The following is a 19,241-nucleotide window of genomic DNA, read 5'->3' as shown; positions in this document are numbered from 1 at the left end:
GGGGGAGGGGTCCAAGGGTGCTGTTAATCAATCTCTCTGGTCAAAACCACTATGCAGCTCCTGGTGAGGTAAGAATAGACATAAACATCGATGCTACTTTAATTCATGTCTCTCTGGAGGGAGACCCGTCTGAAGCTAAAGCAGAATTCAGCCACCGGGGCCTTTCAACCCCTTGCCTCTATGGACAAACATCCTTAAGATGATGAGAGGGCAGAAGCGCCTCCAGGGTCTCTCTGAAGAGATTCTACTCGGCTGGAAAGAGCAGAGTCAAGTTTGTCCGCAGACCCCGGCTTTCCCATGCCTCTCTGGACAGAGCTTTTTGCATAAGGGGGAGAAAGGCTGCAGGACCTCTTTAATTCCATGGTCATCTAACCACAGGGACTGTCCAGTTTAGGACATTATGTGCTCTGTCGTTGGCTGCACTAATGCTGCTCAGAACTCGCAAGCTATTCATCACTCATGAAATAGGGCCGCAGAGGACGCTTTTACAGCACCCAAGAGGCTGGAATTCTCGAAGTACACGCGGAGAGAGCGCACATGCCGGATGTAAACCTTAAACATCAGTCCAAAAACAATATTCATGTTAGGAAAGAAAAAAGGAAATCAATTGGAGTAATGAAAGAAGAACACATACTATGCAGACAAAGAAAAGGCAGGTGAAAGCAATAGGTCAGAGAGGGTGGATTCCTTACTGCTTTCACGGTTTCAATGGTCTTCTTTCCAGCCAGCCCAGTTTCTCCTTGTGTCTCTCCTGCAACCTGGAAAAGACAAGACATAAGCATCTGTACCAACCACACAGTGATGCACATGGGTTCAAAACTCCCCACACGGAGGAAATACAGGGCACGACAAACCCTTCACACGAAGAATACCTGCTCATTGCGTATCAAAACTCCCAATCACATGGAGGAGACACAGACAACAAGAGGCAATCACATGGGGGACAGCAGATTAACAAAGCCCAACACAAGGAAGAGACACAGGTCGCATGGCATCCTGTGGAGAAGACACAGATCGCAATCTCATCACAGAGAAGACACAGGTCACAAGACCCCAACACACGAGCGAGAAAGACGAGATAGCCCCATCAGGAGATCACTAACGTCCATCACAAGGAGGAGACACAGGTCACAGACTGATCACTAGTAAACTCTGATCACAAGAGCAAATCAAATGGAGGAGACCCCACATCTTCGGAAGAGACACTGGTCAAAATCTCATCACAAGGATGATACATGGAGAGCAGGCTCATAACTTTGAGAAGCCACTGGCCACAGCATCCTGTAGCATGGAGAAGAAACAACTACAAAGATCCTGCCACATGGAGAAGAAACCGGTACAAAGATCCTGCCACATGGAAAATAAACGGGTACAAAGATCCTGTCACATGGAGAAGGAACAGGTACAAAGATCCTGTCATATGGAGAAGAAACAGGTACAAAGATCCTGTCACATGGAGAAGAAACAGGTACAAAGATCCTGCCACATGGAGAAGACACAGGTACAAAGATCCTGCCACATGGAGAAGACACAGGTCAGAAGCTCGTCACATGTAAGCACACAGACTTCAGGCTCATCACGTGGAGGAAACACAGCTCAGAAGATCACTTTTCATAGAGAAGACACAGGCAAGAAGACACAGGCTCTTCGAATGAGGACACTGTTCCATCACAAAAGGCAAACAACTCCAAAACACCCAAACACATGGGAGAGCCCGGCTTTTCTGGTGGCACATTCTTGTTGTCCCAGGTAATGGCTGAAACATGCAGATACACCGGAGAGAACTCATATTTTCGAAAGAACAAATAACTTTATAATTAAAGTAATAATAGTGAGGCACCATTTCCTAATGTTCACCTTCAAGCAACAAACATCCTCTTCAGGGCCTCACGTTAACTTGGGTTTACAAACAGTGAGGTGAGGTACAGCAACACAGCACGGGCTTCCCGCCACCAGCAACTAGGACCATCGCTTCCCACTGATATCTTTGAGAAAGTTCTAAAAAGGCGCATGGATATTAAAAGTGGCCCATTACAAGGAGGAGTCATGGCAACCGGGTGTTTCATCAGAAGGTGAGCCACGGAGTCACATGTCCATCACAATGACAGCACATAGACCATCATAGGCGTGACACGGAGAACATACACACAGTCCTAACCTCCCATAACTGACAGCACAGAGAGACGAAATTCCCATCAAAGGGCAGCACACAGACCCTCCCTGCCCATCAAAGTGAGAGCACACAGACCTCACCTGCCCATCAAGGTGAGAGCACACAGGTTCCACCTGGTCATCCTAATGAGAGCACACATACCCCCCGATCATCAAAGTAGGATAACACAGACCTCACCTGCCCATCTAAGTGAGAGCACACATACCCCACCTGCCCATCAAATACAGAGCACACAGACCTCACCTGCCCATCAAAGTCAGAGCACAAAGACCTCACCTGCCCAAAGTGAGAGCACACAGACCTCACCTGCGCATCAAAGTGAGAGCACACAGACTGCACCTTCCCATCAAAGTGAGAGCACACAGACCTCACCTTCCCATCAAAGTGAGAGCATACAGACCTCACCTGCCTATCAAAGTCAGAGCATACAGACCCCATCGGCCCAAAGTGAGAGCACACAGACCGCACCTGATCATCAAAGTAGGATAACACAGACCTCAACTGCCCATAAAAGTCAGAGCACAAAGACCTCACCTGCCCATCAAAGTCAGAGCATACAGATTCCACCTGGCCATCAAAGTGAGGGCACACAGACCTCACCTGCCCATCAAGTGAGAGCACACAGACCTCACCTGCCCATCAAAGTGAGAGCACACAGACCTCACCTGCCCATCAAAGTGAGAGCACACAGACCACACCTGATCATCAAAGTAGGATAACACAGACCTCACCTGCCCATCAAAGTCAGAGCACACAGATTCCACCTGCCCCTCAAGGTGAGAGCACACAGACCTCATCTGCCCATCAAAGTCAGAGCATACAGACCTCACCTGCCCATCAAAGTCAGAGCACACAGATTCCACCTGGCCATCCAAGTGAGAGCACACAGACCTCACCTGCCCCTCAAGGTGAGAGCACACAGACCTCATCTGCCCATCAAAGTCAGAGCATACAGACTCCACCTGCCCAAAGTGAGAGCACACAGACCTCACCTGCCCCTCAAGGTGAGAGCACACAGACCTCACCTGCCCATCAAAGTCAGAGCATACAGACTCCACCTGCCCATCAAAGTGAGAGCACACAGACCTCACCTGCCCCTCAAGGTGAGAGCACACAGACCTCACCTGCCCATCAAAGTGAGAGCACACAGACCTCACCTGCCCATCAAAGTGAGAGCACACAGACCACACCTGATCATCAAAGTAGGATAACACAGACCTCACCTGCCCATCAAAGTCAGAGCACACAGACCTCACCTGCCCCTCAAGGTGAGAGCACACAGACCACACCTGATCATCAAAGTAGGATAACACAGACCTCACCTGCCCATCAAAGTCAGAGCATACAGATTCCACCTGGCCATCCAAGTGAGAGCACACAGACCTCACCTGCCCCTCAAGGTGAGAGCACACAGACCTCATCTGCCCATCAAAGTCAGAGCATACAGACTCCACCTGCCCAAAGTGAGAGCACACAGACCTCACCTGCCCCTCAAGGTGAGAGCACACAGACCTCACCTGCCCATCAAAGTCAGAGCATACAGACTCCACCTGCCCATCAAAGTGAGAGCACACAGACCTCACCTGCCCCTCAAGGTGAGAGCACACAGACCTCACCTGCCCATCAAAGTGAGAGCACACAGACCTCACCTGCCCATCAAAGTCAGAGCACAAAGACCTCACCTGCCCATCAAGTGAGAGCACACAGACCTCACCTGCCCATCAAAGTGAGGGCACACAGACCTCACCTGCCCATCAAGTGAGAGCACACAGACCTCACCTGCCCATCAAAGTGAGGGCACACAGACCTCACCTGCCCATCAAAGTGAGAGCACACAGACCTCACCTGCCCATCAAAGTGAGAGCACACAGACCTCACCTGCCCATCAAAGTGAGAGCATACAGACCTCACCTGCCTATCAAAAGTCAGAGCATACAGACCCCACCTGCCCAAAGTGAGAGCACACAGACCACACCTGATCATCAAAGTAGGATAACACAGACCTCACCTGCCCATCAAAGTCAGAGCACAAAGACCTCACCTCCCCAAAGTCAGACGATACAGATCCCACCTGCGCATCAAAGTCGGAGAATACAGATCCCACCTGATCATCAGTGAGAGCACACAGACCTCACCTGCCCATCAATGTGAGAGCACACAGACCCCACCTGCCCATCAATGTGAGGCCACACAGACCTCACCTGCCCATCAATGTGAGAGCACACAGACCCCACCTGCCCATCAATGTGAGAGCACACAGACCCCACCTGCCCATCAGTCAGAGCACACAGACCCCACCTGATCATCAAAGTGAGAGCACACACACCCACTTGACCCGCAAAACGAGAGCACCAACACCCGACCTGCCCATCGCCAAGTCCGAAATGCCCCTTATTTGTGGGTGATCTGGGTGTACAAGTCCTTGCCTGGTAAAGCAGGGTACAAGCAATCTCAGACTTTCAGTCACAGAAGCCATTCTATAAAGATACACAGAATTACGCATGCCTCTCCTTCAGTAATTTCAAAAGCATCAGAGTCCCACGTATGTGGACAGTCACTTACCACAGGCTCGCCGCCCTTCGACACACTCTCTTCGAACTCTGCTTCCCTCTGCTACAAAGAGATGGAAAGAAACGCAGCATCACTGACATGATCACGCAGCGCGGCGCGGCCAAGCCATGAAGGACGGGACACAGTAGGGCCTAAGGGACTGGATAGGGTTTAAGGCAAGAGCACTTAGGGTAAACCTCAGGCGGGCACAACAGGTGGGAAAGGAGCACGTGTACCAGAAAAGCTCTAGGCCTGGGGGTTAATGGTGCTGGAGGGGTAGCCCTGCTAGAGCTGTGAAATCAACCACTCTCTGAAAAAGATGGGCGTCGAAGTGAAGCTTTGACAGATGAAAATGGAATACTGGCATGTGAGGAGGTGCAGCTGCGATGCTTTGCAGGAGTGAAGAAACAAGGGCGCAGGCACTGCACCTCTGGTGCAGCTGTGAGACCAACGCAAGAGTGCTAACGCCAGTGCTCCTTAAGAGGGAGAGCCGTAGCAGTGGGGTCACTACGGCACTAGTAATGGTGTTTAAAGACTGCAATGAAAGCACTGCCAAAGCACTGTATGGTCAGACGCACCGTCGGCTACAGATCTGTGGTATATAATGGAGCAGCAGCAGGGTGGGCATGGAGATCGTGCAGGATAGTTCAAGAGTGTCGGTGCCCAGCAGCAGGGACTCCTCCCTTCCTTACTAACTTATGCCCTACTCTTCCTTCCCTCATTTCATGCTCCTTCTCCCATGCACTCTTATCCTCCTCCCTGCCTTACCGTACACTTCCACACCCTTGTTTCATGCTCCTCCTCCTCTGCTTACCATCTCGTGCTCATCTCTTCCCTACCCTTACCATGCTCCTTCTCCTCTCCTTACCACGCTTTTCTTACCCTTACCATGCTTCTCCTCTTCTTATCACACTCCTCCTGCTCGCATTACCCTTACCATGCTCCTCCTCCTCCTCTTACCCTTACCATGGTCCTCCTATCACACTCCTCGTGCTCTCCTTACCCTTACCGCACTCCTCCTCCTCCTCCTCCTCTCCTCACCATGCTCCTCCTCCTCCTTTCCTTATCCTTACCATGCTCTTCCTCCTCTCCTTACCATCAGGGCCGGACTGGGAACCAAAACCGGCCATGGCAAAGTGCTCGGCTGGCCCCCCGGGGCTTGGGGGTGCCGCCGAGCTCTTTGCCAGGGCCGGTTTTCGGCCGATTAAGTTACAGGGCCGCTTTTGCAGCTATGCTGCAAAAACGGCCCTGTAACAAAACCGGCCCCCACCCATGCGGCGCACCGGGGGATTGCCCGGTGCCCGCTACGGCCAGTCCGGGCCTGCTTACCACGCTTTTCTTACCCTTACCATGCTTCTCCTCTTATCACACTCCTCCTGCTCGCATTACCCTTACCAAGCTCCTCCTCCACTCCTCACCATGCTCTTCCTCCTCGCCTTACACTTACCACGCTCATACTCCTCTCCTTACCATTCTCTTCATCCTCTCCTTACCCTTACCACACTCCACCTACTCTCCTTACCCTTACCAGACTCCTCCTCCCCTCCTTACCAGACTCCTCCTCCTCCTCCTCTCCTTACCAGACTCCTCCTTCCCTCCTTACCAGACTCCTCCTCCTCTCCTTACCAGACCCCTCCTCCTCTCCTTACCAGACCCCTCCTCCTCTCCTTACCACACTCCTCTCCTTAACCTTACCAAGCTCCTTCTCCTCTGCTTACCATCTCGCGCTCCTCTTCCAGGATGAGTGGCTCCCGTGTCCGCTCCCAGAGACGCAACGACTTGTCGTGGGAGGCAGACACGATGTGGTCCCCATTAGGACTGATTGCCAAACACCAGACCTCGAGGTGATGTCCCTGCACAATAAAGAAGACCCTGTCAGCACAAGGGGAAAGCCAACCTGAGGCAAACAGGTGCTATCCCAACACCCAGGGGCACAACCAGCAAAGCAGAAAGCACTTGGCATATTGATATAGCTGACTTGCCACAGACGACAGTAGAACACTGTAGAGAGACTGGTGCACCGAGACATGAGGGCTACAGAAGCACAGACTGACATTCACTTACACTTTGGATTTAATGCGGAGTACAAGGCAGGGATGTGTATTTATGTTCATACCAAACAGGGGTTGTGAGAGAGCAACCTCAGGGGTATCCTGGCACTGTGTCGGTCTGCAGAGAAATGACCATGTGACAGATGTAGCAAAGAGCCAGGTGTTACTGGCTTTCCTAAAAGCCTGAAGTGTCTCAGTTTTCAGTAAGAAATTCAGAGTGTGCACCACCAGGAAGCTAAAAGATTGTCCCTCGCAGCAAGATCTTTTGATACGCCTGATGACTAAAAGATCGGAGTCAGAGAAACGAAGATTGTGAGCTGGCCTGTGTTACACCAGAGGCTTGTGAATGAATCGAGGCTGGTTTGGTTTAAGGCTTGATGGCACAGACATGTTTCAGAAAGTGCTTTTGTGAATGGGCGGCCAGTGCTAATGAGTCAAACGCTGAATTATATGTCCTGAGTGAGGCAGATTTAGGATGTCAAATGCCGCATTCTGAATCCTCTGAGGTCGCTTTGTCAAGTAGTGCGTGAGCCCCAGGTAGACAACATTGCAGTAATCTAATATGGACGCCACAAGAGCTACAACAATTGGTTTCTGAAAGGACACTGGAAGGCTGGAAAGAATTTTCCTAGAACATGGAGTAGCAAAGAACAAGAGACAGAGTTTGGAAATTTCGGTTTAGAGACGAGAAGCGGTCGGAAATATTGCCTAATTTTCATGCATTTGTTGGGGCTTTATCTCTACAAAGGTCGCCAGGTGTCAAAGTGAGGAAATGAAGCATGTTTTATTAGCATATAATTTATGTTGGTTTATGCCCAAACTAAAATCAGACTTGTATTCGCAAGAGAGGACTCGTATGAGCCGCCGTGCTATAAACCGGGCATTAGCGTGTGCACACGTACATATACATTGTCTGTTCCTGGAGGTGTCACGTATGGATGTCTTTCTCAGATTAGAGGATGAGGGAATTTTTCTAGTGAGTGAAGATATAAAAGGGTAAGAGTGATCTCTCTGGTGCTCCCCAGCAGCATCACTCTTTGCAGTGGGCGACATGACAGTGAACAACGTAGGAGAGGGGCCCCTTGCTTTCTTGGTGTAGATGGGTTTGAACTCATGTGTGCTGGAATTGAGAGCACGTGAAGATCCAGGAGAGTGCGTTGGAGAAGGGTTTGTAACTTAGCTTGCGACATTATTGAGGACTTTGGACAAGAAAAAAGATGGACACTAGGAAGCCATTGAGCAGGATAGTCCTGAAATGAGAGAGGGCATTCCTCGTGCGGTACAAACTGCTGATGGGAAGACTGGTTTAATCCTGTATAGCGGATACAACGCAATCTAGTTTTCCTTCTTTGAACACTCTTAGGACAGGCTGAGATCTGTGTAGAAGTCCAGGCGCTTGGCTGAGAGCAGCAATGTGGGCCAAAGTCGTCAACTTGCATGTTATTCAGAAAAATACGACATTGGGGGTTCTGCATCAGAAGAGAAACAGAGGTACTTTGTGGAGCGCAGCTGATTTGAATAAGTCGGTCAGAGAGAAACTAGCTAGCTGCCTGTAACAACAATTTTGCAGCTCGAAACTCTTCTGGAATTGCATGCTACACATTATTCCACAACCTCACTGTAGGAAGCTGGCTCTGCATAGGATATCATCACTAGGTGGTTCTACCGTGCACAGAGTCCAGGGGTTCTCCAAAAGTTAAAAGAACAGGGCTCAATGTAAACCACAAAGTGCTCTATTAGTGGTAGTGAACAAGCAGCCTTAGGCCGAACACAGAGGAGTGGAAGACATTTATTGCACAACAGTCATCAATAATGGACACGTGACTCAAGAAGGATAGCCAGACCAATTTTATAAAATTATTCTTTGCTTGGACTTTATTTTAAGACCAAGATCCTCATAATCAGGTAAGTACGTTTTTAATGAATAATACTTTTTACTTTGAAAAAGAAACAGAAACTTTTTAACACAGTCCAATGTTATCCTATGGGGAAAACAATATTGCGGTTAAACAGTTAAGTACTGAACCTACAATCCCAGTCTTCGGATGCCAAACGTCAGCAAGGGCCAGGGGTTACGTGAGCACCACCAGTGGCACAGGGGCGGCCCAGATGTCACTATAGAGTACTCGTAACATGCTTAGTAATCCTGAAGGGATCAACGATGCACAGAGTTTGGCCATCAGTGCACACAAAGCATCCTATCGAAGGCGACCAGAAAATCCTGAAGCGGCAACATATACACTAAGCAACATCTGTAGATGTTTGGGCAATTCCCAAAGGGCTGAACAAGGGTTCATTGAAAGCCCCCCCCCCCCCCTACAACGGAATAATAACCTCATCAGATAACCATTCCCTGAGCATTTTCAAAACTACCTTAGGTTAGACTTTGGCTATAATGTTATTAAGGGGATAAGCACCTCCTCAGGATTTAGGAACACACCCGGAAGAGGTGACTCAATGGAAAAAAGGTGCCTCAACGGATGGCACTGCCCTCACTGATGAGGCAATGCATGGTACGATCTGCGATACTAAACAACCGTACATACTACTGAGGATCTAAAATCAGCCACTAAGGGGGTGCGTCAGGCTGGGTCTGTACTGATACATCAGGAGCCCCAGGAGAGGAGCGAGCAGAAATCCTGGGAGGAGAGTTCAATGACACACTTCCCCGGTTCTCAGAAGATAAGCAAAGTGCGCAGTTAGTGGCAAATGATCACTATGTACAGTTTCTTTCACTTTGAAATAAGAAAACCGGTTTAAGTGCTCGAATGAGATAAAACTACATCCAACCATAGCTCTGTTGGCACTGGCCCTAAAAGTACGATGAGCTGGAGTATCCTTAAAACATCTACCATTTGCCAGATCAGCCCCTGCGGGGCCAAAACAGCCCCAGGGATTCCACTCGTTCTGAAAGAGGAAAATAATGACTAACTGCTGGAACCCTCTGGCCTCACATAAAATTGCCCAAGGGGCCGTAAAGCAGGGAGGGATTATTTTCAGGTTTCAGTCGCTGTCCACTGAAACAATAGAGGAGGGAAACCAGGATTCTAAATCAGTTCAACTGGTATCCAACAAACCCAGCAAAGGTAGACTTTGTTCAGGTGGAACGTACTCAACACTTATCATAATGGGTCATGGGACCGTCGCTCCCAGAGTCATCTCCACCTTTCAACCAGAGGACCAGGTACAATACGTATTATTAAAAAAGGAAATTCAGCATGAACCTCCTGAAGGCCTTCCTCTGTTCTTGTTACATGTTCCAAGACTATTGCATTGGCATCTAATTCTGAGATTGATCCGTACTCTCAAGAATAGTTCTAAGATTCTGAAAATCTCTTTGACGTGCGAGCGTCCATATTGTTACCCCTTAAGCTCTTCTGCTGTAGTCTCCTCACCTTCAAATAACTTATCGATATTGATCGCTCCACTTTTTTTTTTACCTCAAAGTGTTAACACATTTAGCACTTTATTTATTCACCCCATGTCCTAAAATTGAGTTTCCTCCAGGTTCGATTTAAATAAAGAGCACGCTGAAGCTTGATCAACGACACGTTGTCTACAATCTGGAGCCTCCACACTGCCACCAAACTCAACTGCAACAAAACGCCCTATGCAAAGCTGCATGGAAGACTTAGATTTAGCACATTCCACCTTGTACTACAACACGCCAGAGGCCGGCAACATTCATCTCAGCATTGGATAGTACCAAGTCATGCACTCCACATCCAGCACGTGTGCTCAGCACTGGATACTCCCAAGTCATCCTCTCCACATGCAACACGCGTACCTCAAGAGTCTGAATGTGCTCAAACTTGTCGGCATCCCACTGCTTAATTTTGCGATCCTTTCCAGCAGTGAAAAAAAGGTGAGACTTGGGCGAGAACTGCAGGAACATCACACTGTAGGATGAAAGGAAACAGCGCCAGGTTATATCAAACACCAAACCAGCAGCCAATGGCAGTAAAAGTATCCTCCGACTCGAAATCAGTGCAGTTAATACAACAGGTACAGCATAAGCGGAGGCTGTGCAGAAATATCACTTTATTTCCTGCCATACACTATGAAACCGCTTCCCTCACTCATGCTGCAATGCTCTAAAGCTACTGACGGAACTTTCACACCGCACACGAGCCGAGAAGACATTTAAGAAGCTTCAGAAGCTCTGCACGGTTTCTCGATAGCCAGACACACGCCTGTTGTTCATAAGACATACAGGGAACTCTGCCCCTCAATGACAAACGTCCTACCCACAAAAACAAGTAGGAACTGCTCCTCTATATTAACCTTACAAACTTTCAGAAAGTTTGGTGTGGTGAGAAAGAATATACAAGGAAGAGGAGACATATTTCTCGCACCAAAATCCTCCACTGTCAAATAATCTTTGTAAAAACATGGCCCAGATCATTGATCTTTCAAAGCACTCACATTTGCAAAAGACTAAAAGCTCAGCCTTCTAAACACCTACATTGATGAGAACAAGACACCTCCAAGGAAACGCAATCTCTGGAGCCTTTTCCTTCTCCCGTGGGGTTAACCAAAAATAGGCCAGCTGTTCCCTTGATACCCAGTCCTGTTTTTAGCTCTTGGCCTGGCGAAAGCAGCGCATGCGCTGCTCTGCCATGCAGAGGCTTTTTGGAACCGATACGATTCCAAAAGCCTCGTCCCAGCTCCACCTTAAGTTTTGATTTGTGCGCGTCGTTTTGCGTCACAAATTATGCCAAAGGTTGCACCGAAGGCATGTCACTCACTGATTGTTGCCACCCTGTCTCCTTTTAGGCAAGCCCCCTGGGATTTGATCTTTCACTCGCGGTGCAACACTCTCTCCTTCATTAGTCATTGAAAGCACTTTTTTTTCCATTAAGGAGACAGCTTCTCCGCAATGGCGACAGCTTGTTTTCAGTGCAGCGCGAGACGAGGTCTCAACACGGGCCGATAGAACTGCTCTCCGCGCACTCCATGCGCCGTTCGTGAGGTGTTTTATATGAGGCATACCAATATATTCTCCGTCCAGTGTTTCCAGCATTTCTTCATTACATTTGGCGATGACTAGCCAGCCACAGCCTGGCGAGTCGCTAAGGGCCCCTGCAGTCAGTGGGGACGGATCATGACGTTTTCAACTTAAACGCCACATCGCATAATGCATTGCTGTTCCCACGTTGTAACTGGCAACATTGATTACAGAAGGAGTTCCGTTACACTGTGTTTTTGCTCGAGTCCTTCTCATTTCTCTGGGGCGATGGCCATGCCTCCTAAGGCGTGCGCGCGTTCCATAGACTGCTGTAACCCAGACACCACGTCTGCCCAGTGCCCTGCTGCAGACTCCCAGGTGGCACGTTGGCTGTCCTGTGGACGAAGAGCTCGAGTTTCTGAGCCTCTGCTCCTACCCCCCTACCATGGCTGATACCCGGCTTCCCCAGCAAAGGTTTCTAGCCACATTAGCCGGAATCTACCTGTGTGCTTTCGGGTCGCTCTCTGTGCATGTCCTTGATGAGTAACTCGGTCTGCTCACTTCTCTTGTATTAAATGAATCGCTTTGCCTGTTTCGCTTGTCTCTACATCGTCGCTACTCTCATTCTCGATCTCCAATCCCCACACCACCCTCTTGTTTGGTTGATCGCCGATTCTGAAGCTTCATGGTGCAATGTTGATTCAGCCATGGCAGGATGCGGAAGCAGTGGCAATGGTACAAGGGAGCTTTAAACACGGGACCCCCCCAAACAAACGGAGCAGAGATCACAAAGAAACGCACTGATACCCCTCCGCACTGTTCCAGTTTGACCACATCTGTCCCCCATCTGCCCCTGCTGTTTCACCTATCCAGTCTTACCATTAACTCCCCCGCCGCCCCTCCTTTCTCCCCCTCCTCGCTTTGTCTGTCCCCACCCACCTCTTCTCAAGAGGAACCCCCATGCAGGGGGGGTGGGGGGGGAGGAGGGCTAGGGTCCCAGGAAGCGAAAAGGAGATGTAAAGTGCTTCCCTGCCCCCTTTTTTTGCAAACTGCCCCGGCTGCTTCTTTTGAGGTCACTGATGAAGTGTGGGGTGGGGGGAGATGGCTCTCCCGCCCCCTGTAGTCTGCATTGTGTCAGCATTCAAACCTGTGACCTGCAGGTAACCCAAACAAATCTTAGCAGCCGCCGCATCCATTCATTGAGCAAAAACACAAGCATTGACACCTGTGATCTGCGGGCCATGCGCCAATCTCGCCTGCCGGTGCATTAGCCACCCGAGCTGGCTTCGGCTCAGTGCCTGTGATTTACAGGTTAAACAGGGACCTTTCCAGTGGACCCAATCCGCGGAGCAATGGCCTTTAAAGCACATCGTATCCGGCTGAACATTTATTTATTCAGGAAACTATACGCCGCGAACAAGGCCTCCGAGTTGGTCAGAGCGTCTCATATTTTATGCATCTTAAAATACAGTATATACAGCAGTCCAGGCCTCTAGGAAAGCAAACTGGGTGCAGCGTCCGTGAGAGTCGAGGAGAGGTCAGATTGATTAAAAAAAAATGATACATTGTTGGACTTCCACAGAGAGTAACTGCATATACAATATAATGCAGCTAATCTTTAAAGTGCAGGAGACCCACTTCTTTTCTTTCAGCCGGAGGCAACACAAGGTCACCATTGACCCTGCCCGAACAGTTCTTATTTGACAAGAAGTATGGGGATTTTTTTCATAAAATTAAAAATGATTGGAAACATAGTTCTTCGTAGAACCCGTGCAGTTCGACCTCTGACTATATAAGCGGTGCACAAGCAGATAGCACCGCCTGTGAAAGCACAGAATAGCGAGTGTTGTCGACTTGGAAGGTAAAGGCCAGTCACAGAATGCAAATAGTAAAAGCTACATCTGGAAGTAGTGCCGTAGTTTGGATGTATTTGTGTGCATAAACACCAGTAAATCAATATTGCAAATGGTAAATTGCATCGCCCTAAAATATTGCCATGGATTAGGCGTACTTGCTTGCTGAAACAGAGATCAAATCCCGTTTGGATGCTTATGGCATATCAGGTTTCGAGGTATCTGTCTGATAAATTAGAAAACGCCGCAATCAGTCAAAAGCGTTGGGCAGCGTGATCGACTCAGATAGTGAAATCCATACCTGAAGCGTATGCCCTGTGCTGGAATGGGCAGCGTGATAGACTCAGATAGTGAAATCCATACCTGAAGCGTATGCCCCGCACTGGAACGGGCGAGTTTGCTCTGAAGGCAAAGGTTAGTTTTCATTCTGACCCTAGAGGAGCCCCAAAAATGGTCAATTTCTGCAGGAATATCTTGGAAGTATTCAGGTTTGTGAATACATCTTGCGTCAATTGGAAGTCATTTTATTGAAGAAAGGGCAGTTTTGATGTGGCCGTATTTGCATGAGTTTGAGACAAGCCCAGCTGCAGCATGCAAGCCCGGGGCTTATTTACAAGCCCCTTGCGACACCAGTGCGTCACTTTTTCCCATATTAAAAGTGATGCACCGGTGGCGCAAGGCGCTTGTAAATAAGCCCGCCTCGTCTTTAGAGGTGCAAGGCTTAAATTTGGAAGTCCAGTGAGGAGCATTTCCATTGTAAGGGGGGAAAGGACAAGCGGTTGTAGAGCCAGTTGTACTTCCTTCGATGGTAGTAAACGTTTTCACTTATGGAGAAGTCTGTGTCAAGAACTGCCCTATTTGGCGGATTTTTAATGTGGACTCTAAGGTTTAGTTTTCTGTCTGGTTTGATACCTCCAGGTCTAGTAGAACCAACAATCTGAAGTTGAAAGCTCGCAGATGTATTCAATTTTCATTCAGCCTAAGATTGAGTTTTTAAGAGAGTAAGAAAATTCAGTTTCTAATTTATTTCATTTTAGATTTAGAATTTTTGAATATAGGCGGGGAAGATGAGACCTTAAGATCAGCAGTGGAATTGGAAATGCAACCGGTCTCGCCTTTAACTAAGTTAAAGCCATTTGCTTTGCTAATGGTATGGTATAGCAAACCAAAGCAAATGGCTTTAACTTAATAAAAGGCGCGACCTATTGCATTTTCAATGCTTGTTATTTAATTCATTGGCTCTGCACCCAGAGGTTCGAAGAGGCAGTCGGCTGTACACAAGTAGAGTTTGGCATCTGAAGGCGTGGTCGGATGCCAACCGTACAGTCTATTCCCACCAATCAAACATCTAGACCAGCCCTGGCCCGTTTTCAGATAAGGCCCCAAAAAATATAATACTTCTGTTACCTGAGACAACGCCCTCAAACACTGCAGGAAGCTGGCTCTTTATGTGGCGATATCATGCAGAGGGTCCAGAGAGGTCCTCAGAAGTGCAGAGGGCTCAATGTAAACCGAAAGTGCTCTATTTGTGGTAGGGTGATCGAGCAGCCTGAGGCCTAACACAGAGGAGTGTAAGACATTTATTGCACAACACTGACCAATAAGGGACACAGGACTCCACTCCAATTTTATAAAAATAGGCTTCTTTCAAGATGTATTTTAAGACCAAGATGTATGTTAAAAGGCAAGTACGTTTTTAAATAAAGATCATTTTCCAGGTTTTGAAAGTGAAAGTGATGTCGTTTCAATTGTAAGTGCACAAGGTCCGTGCGATCCGGGTCCCCTGTGCCAGAGCTTCTTCCCTAAAACTGTACCATGATTGGCCCTTCAGACCCCCTGTATGACCCTAGGAAACAGTCCCTGGGTACCTAGGGCATTGCATTGAAGGGACATCCCCCCTGGGCCATGCAAACCGCCACTGCAGCGGGCAAGCCTTGGTGCAGACAAAAAAGACAACGTCGACGTGGCACACTGCCCGTGTGCCATGTCAAAGAAGCATTACCGAAGGCACGAGTAAGTCACCCCTCTAGCGGGCTGTACCAGCCCTAAGGCTGGGTGCACTATATCTCAGGTGTGGGCATATCTGCATGAGCAGATATACCCCTACAATATCTAATTCTATTCCTTAATGTTGTAAGTTCCAGTGAAGAGATTGAGTACATGGGTGAAAACTCGACAGCTCTACTTCCCCAGCACCATGATGGTTTCACTGAACAAAAGTGTGTTTGGTAACAAGCCACTCCTCTCAATAAACCCACACTAATGCCAGTGTAGGGTTTATTGAAACCTGTACCCAGAGGGCACCTCAGAGGTGCCACCTGAAAACCTACCAATGGTGGTGTGGTTTCTGATTGGCTTTAGTCAGCCTGCCACCACCAGACATGTTTCTGGACCCCTGGGTGGAGAGCCCCTGCTCTCTGAGGACAGAAACAAAGCACATCCAGGGCAGAGGTACCACACCTCCTGCACCAGGATGGGCACAGTGCTCGAGAGGGAAGCTTCAAAGTCCTTGCCGCCTTTGCAATGCGACACGAGCCACCGCTGCTAGCAGCAGATGGTCACCCCCTGGCTCAAACCCCCACTTTTAGTGGAAGAACTGGTGTGAAACCCAAGTGGGAATAGGAGGTGTGCCCCCCTTCGCCAACTCCACTCCTCAGGTGGTAGGAGGTGAAGTAAAGCACATTTTTCAGAGTCCACCATCTTGAAGATGGTGGTACTTATCCATTCAGGGCTAGGGGTGGCATAATAGAGGGTGAAGACACCCCAGGTAAGGAAGCCATTGGTCCCTACCTGCTACTACCCTGTAATGCCCCTAAATTTAGTATTTAGGTGGCTCCCCCAAACCCTGAAATCAGAATCCTGATGACCTAAGAAGAGCTAGACACCACAGCATTGCACCAGCAGAGAAGACTGCAGACACCTACTTGGCTCCAGCCCTACCGGCCTGTCTGCAGCCCTCAACGATCCTGTGCCAACAGACTACCTGTTCTGTAGCCCAGCGACATCCAAAGCCTTGGAAGGACAGCCGGCCTTAGTCAAAGATCAAGATCTCCCGTGGCCAGTGGACATGTCCAGAAGAAATCAACTTTAAAGAAAAGGAGCTCAACCCTGAGGAACCGCAAATCCACCGCCGGACCCACCTCTGCACCCGATGCCCACGGCCCGAGTCCAAGTGGCCCACTGGTCCTGCAAAGGTTCCCCAGCGATTCTTAGCCAGAGTCCACCGTGGGCTGATCTGAGCTGGACTCCACCTCGACGCCTGCAGCATCACATCGAAGACTCTCATCGACTGTGACCTGTCAGGTAAGACATTTCCGACGTCTTAGGATACCCCTGCACCTGAAACCCCTGGGCCTTGGGGACCTCAATCATTGGTGTCCCTACGTCCCCTAGGATCTCTACTTACCTGGGCAGCTGTTGGGATTGCTTTGGGCACCCTCCAGGCCCAAGCTTGCAGCCCCTTTCCAAAACTGATCTCCCTGAATTGCATTGGGCGCCTGAAGCGGTGTTGGCACTCTGCACCCCGCCACCCCTATGCCGCTGAGGGTGTAAGTTAAGTGCTGCCTTGTAGCGCCCTCGGTGCTTACCTTAACTCCAGGAGATCAACCCCTGACACCGGTTTCCTCACCTGTGAGCAGTGCATCTTCAATCACCCCCAGTCTCCATTGGCTAACATAGGGCGCCTGACCCCAAATTTGACCTCTGCACCCGGCCGCCCCTGTGCTGATGGTGGGGATACTTGGTACCAATTTGAACCTGGACTGGTATTGTCCTGACACCCTGAAGACTGGATCTGTAAGTTGTGTACTGACCTGAAAAACTACATTCTTTTTCCTCCCATAGGTTAACAAGTGGTCACTTTTTAAAGGGTAAAGTATTCTTACTAAAAAACGTACTTACCCTTTTACGCATTTCTTGGTCTTATAATAATTATCTTGAAAGATGCTTATTTTTCTAAAATTGGTGTGGATCTCCTTTTTGAGTTGTGTGTCATTTATTAGTCAAAGTGCGCACAACAAATGTCTTGCACGCCTCTGTGTTAGGCCTAAGGCTGCTCACCCACACTAGCACTAATAAAGCACTTTGGTTTACACTGAGCCCCGTACACTCGTGGGGGAATCTCTGGAGTCTGTGCACAGTGTCGCCACCTAGTGATATGACCTATCCAGAGGCGGCTTCCAGAGGAGGGAACTCAGGACTAGGGCTATATCCAGTCTGTATTGGTCAGCGAGGTATGAAGCTCAACCAATGAGCAGAGACCCTCCTGGCTTCCCACCTGTCCTCGTGAGCGAAGAGGGAGCGGTGGCAATCCCCGAAGTCCAGCCCCCAGATCTTGACATTTCTGTCCGCAGAGCCGGTGGCAATCAGGGCGCTGTCCTGTGTGAAGAAACGCATCACGACACAGGATTAGACCCTGTACTGAACTGCACAAACAAGGCAAGACAAAAATCTAAGAAGGCAATAACGAAAATATGACCACTCCCAACACAAATATAATCCCTCTATTGAAAAACATGCAAAATGATACCACAATGGGTAATGCCACCGCACTGCAAAGAGTATACGCACAGGATAGATACCTAGGCTTTCAAGAATCATTTCTAAAAACCCAAAGTCCTCTACGGGGTGAGGGGAAAGTAACACCATCAGAAGGAATCCATTTCTAAATCAACATTTACATCAGAACTAATCATTAAACACAATTGATCACTTAACAGCACAAGTTCAAGTACACACAGTACTACTTTTAAGAGATCAGTTAATGACTTACGTGGGATATGTCCATGCAGAGGACGGGGAGCTTGTGTCCGTAGAGAGAGAGAAAGAACTGCAAAGGAAAGAGAGGGTTCACCAATCTTATCCGAGCTGCCACGAAGGACTGACCTTAGTGGTGAGAAATGAATCCATCGGCGTCAGAATCAAGCAGTCACAGAGACAGAGAGTTGATAAACACTGGACATGGATAGGACCTTCCATCTCTGCATTTGGCTATAAGGCAATTGTTTAATGGTTTTCTTCGCCTGCTGCCACACACCCGTTACACAGCATTTATTTTAGCATTCTTATGCAACGCACTCAACCCTAGTGTATCTGCGAAGTGTACATACAAGAGAAGACATGCTTCAGCTAGCACAGAATAGGATGAGAGTAAAACAATCACATGTACACAAGAGGAAAGTCTAGTTTGGTTGGGTCCAGTATGGGCTGTGGTGTGGCAAGAACATGAGAATGGGAAGGGTTACTGGGCGGAAGCGCAGAGGAGAGGAAGTGACGGCGAGGCAGGTACCAGGAGTGGAAGGACAGTTTGAGGAGAATGGGAACACATGCTATATAAAGATCAGACTGTATTTGAAGTACAAACAGTGTATAAAGTGTGTAGAGTATAGAAAGCAGACGAGGTACATAAGACACATGCGGTGCATAAGGCACAGACGGTGCATAAGCACGGGAAACAACCTTTAGCACTACTCCTCAACATCAAGGGGCCTGAGCCACGATTCCTCAACCACGATCCAGCCTGCTCCTGCACCATTCATGGGCTGAGATCCCTCAACTGGTGAACAGCTGCTCGCTATAACAGACGGTTGTTGCACAAACGAAGACACTGAAGTCCGTGTAACGCCACTCCCCCCACACGGGCATGCTCTTGTTAGCCACATTTCTGT

General features: G+C 48.9%; 1 protein-coding gene across 2 annotated transcripts in view; it reads right to left on the bottom strand.

Moving 5' to 3' along the window:
- The window catches only part of WDR3 (WD repeat domain 3), a 184,381-nt gene that overhangs the window by 54,654 nt on the left and 110,486 nt on the right, over nt 1–19,241 (bottom strand). For both annotated transcript variants that reach the window (XM_085620704.1, XM_085620705.1), the window contains exons 16-21: nt 18,347–18,403; nt 17,852–17,952; nt 10,562–10,673; nt 6,442–6,576; nt 4,736–4,786; nt 693–758 (exon numbers count right to left, since the gene is read on the bottom strand). In XM_085620704.1, coding sequence (XP_085476830.1) covers nt 693–758; nt 4,736–4,786; nt 6,442–6,576; nt 10,562–10,673; nt 17,852–17,952; nt 18,347–18,403 — 522 coding nt within the window. The remainder of the gene's footprint in view (nt 1–692; nt 759–4,735; nt 4,787–6,441; nt 6,577–10,561; nt 10,674–17,851; nt 17,953–18,346; nt 18,404–19,241) is intronic.

The sequence above is a fragment of the Triturus cristatus genome, chromosome 8, assembly GCF_964204655.1.
Source record: "Triturus cristatus chromosome 8, aTriCri1.1, whole genome shotgun sequence".
NCBI lineage: Eukaryota > Metazoa > Chordata > Amphibia > Caudata > Salamandridae > Triturus > Triturus cristatus.
This window is presented reverse-complemented; position numbering and strand designations above follow the sequence as displayed.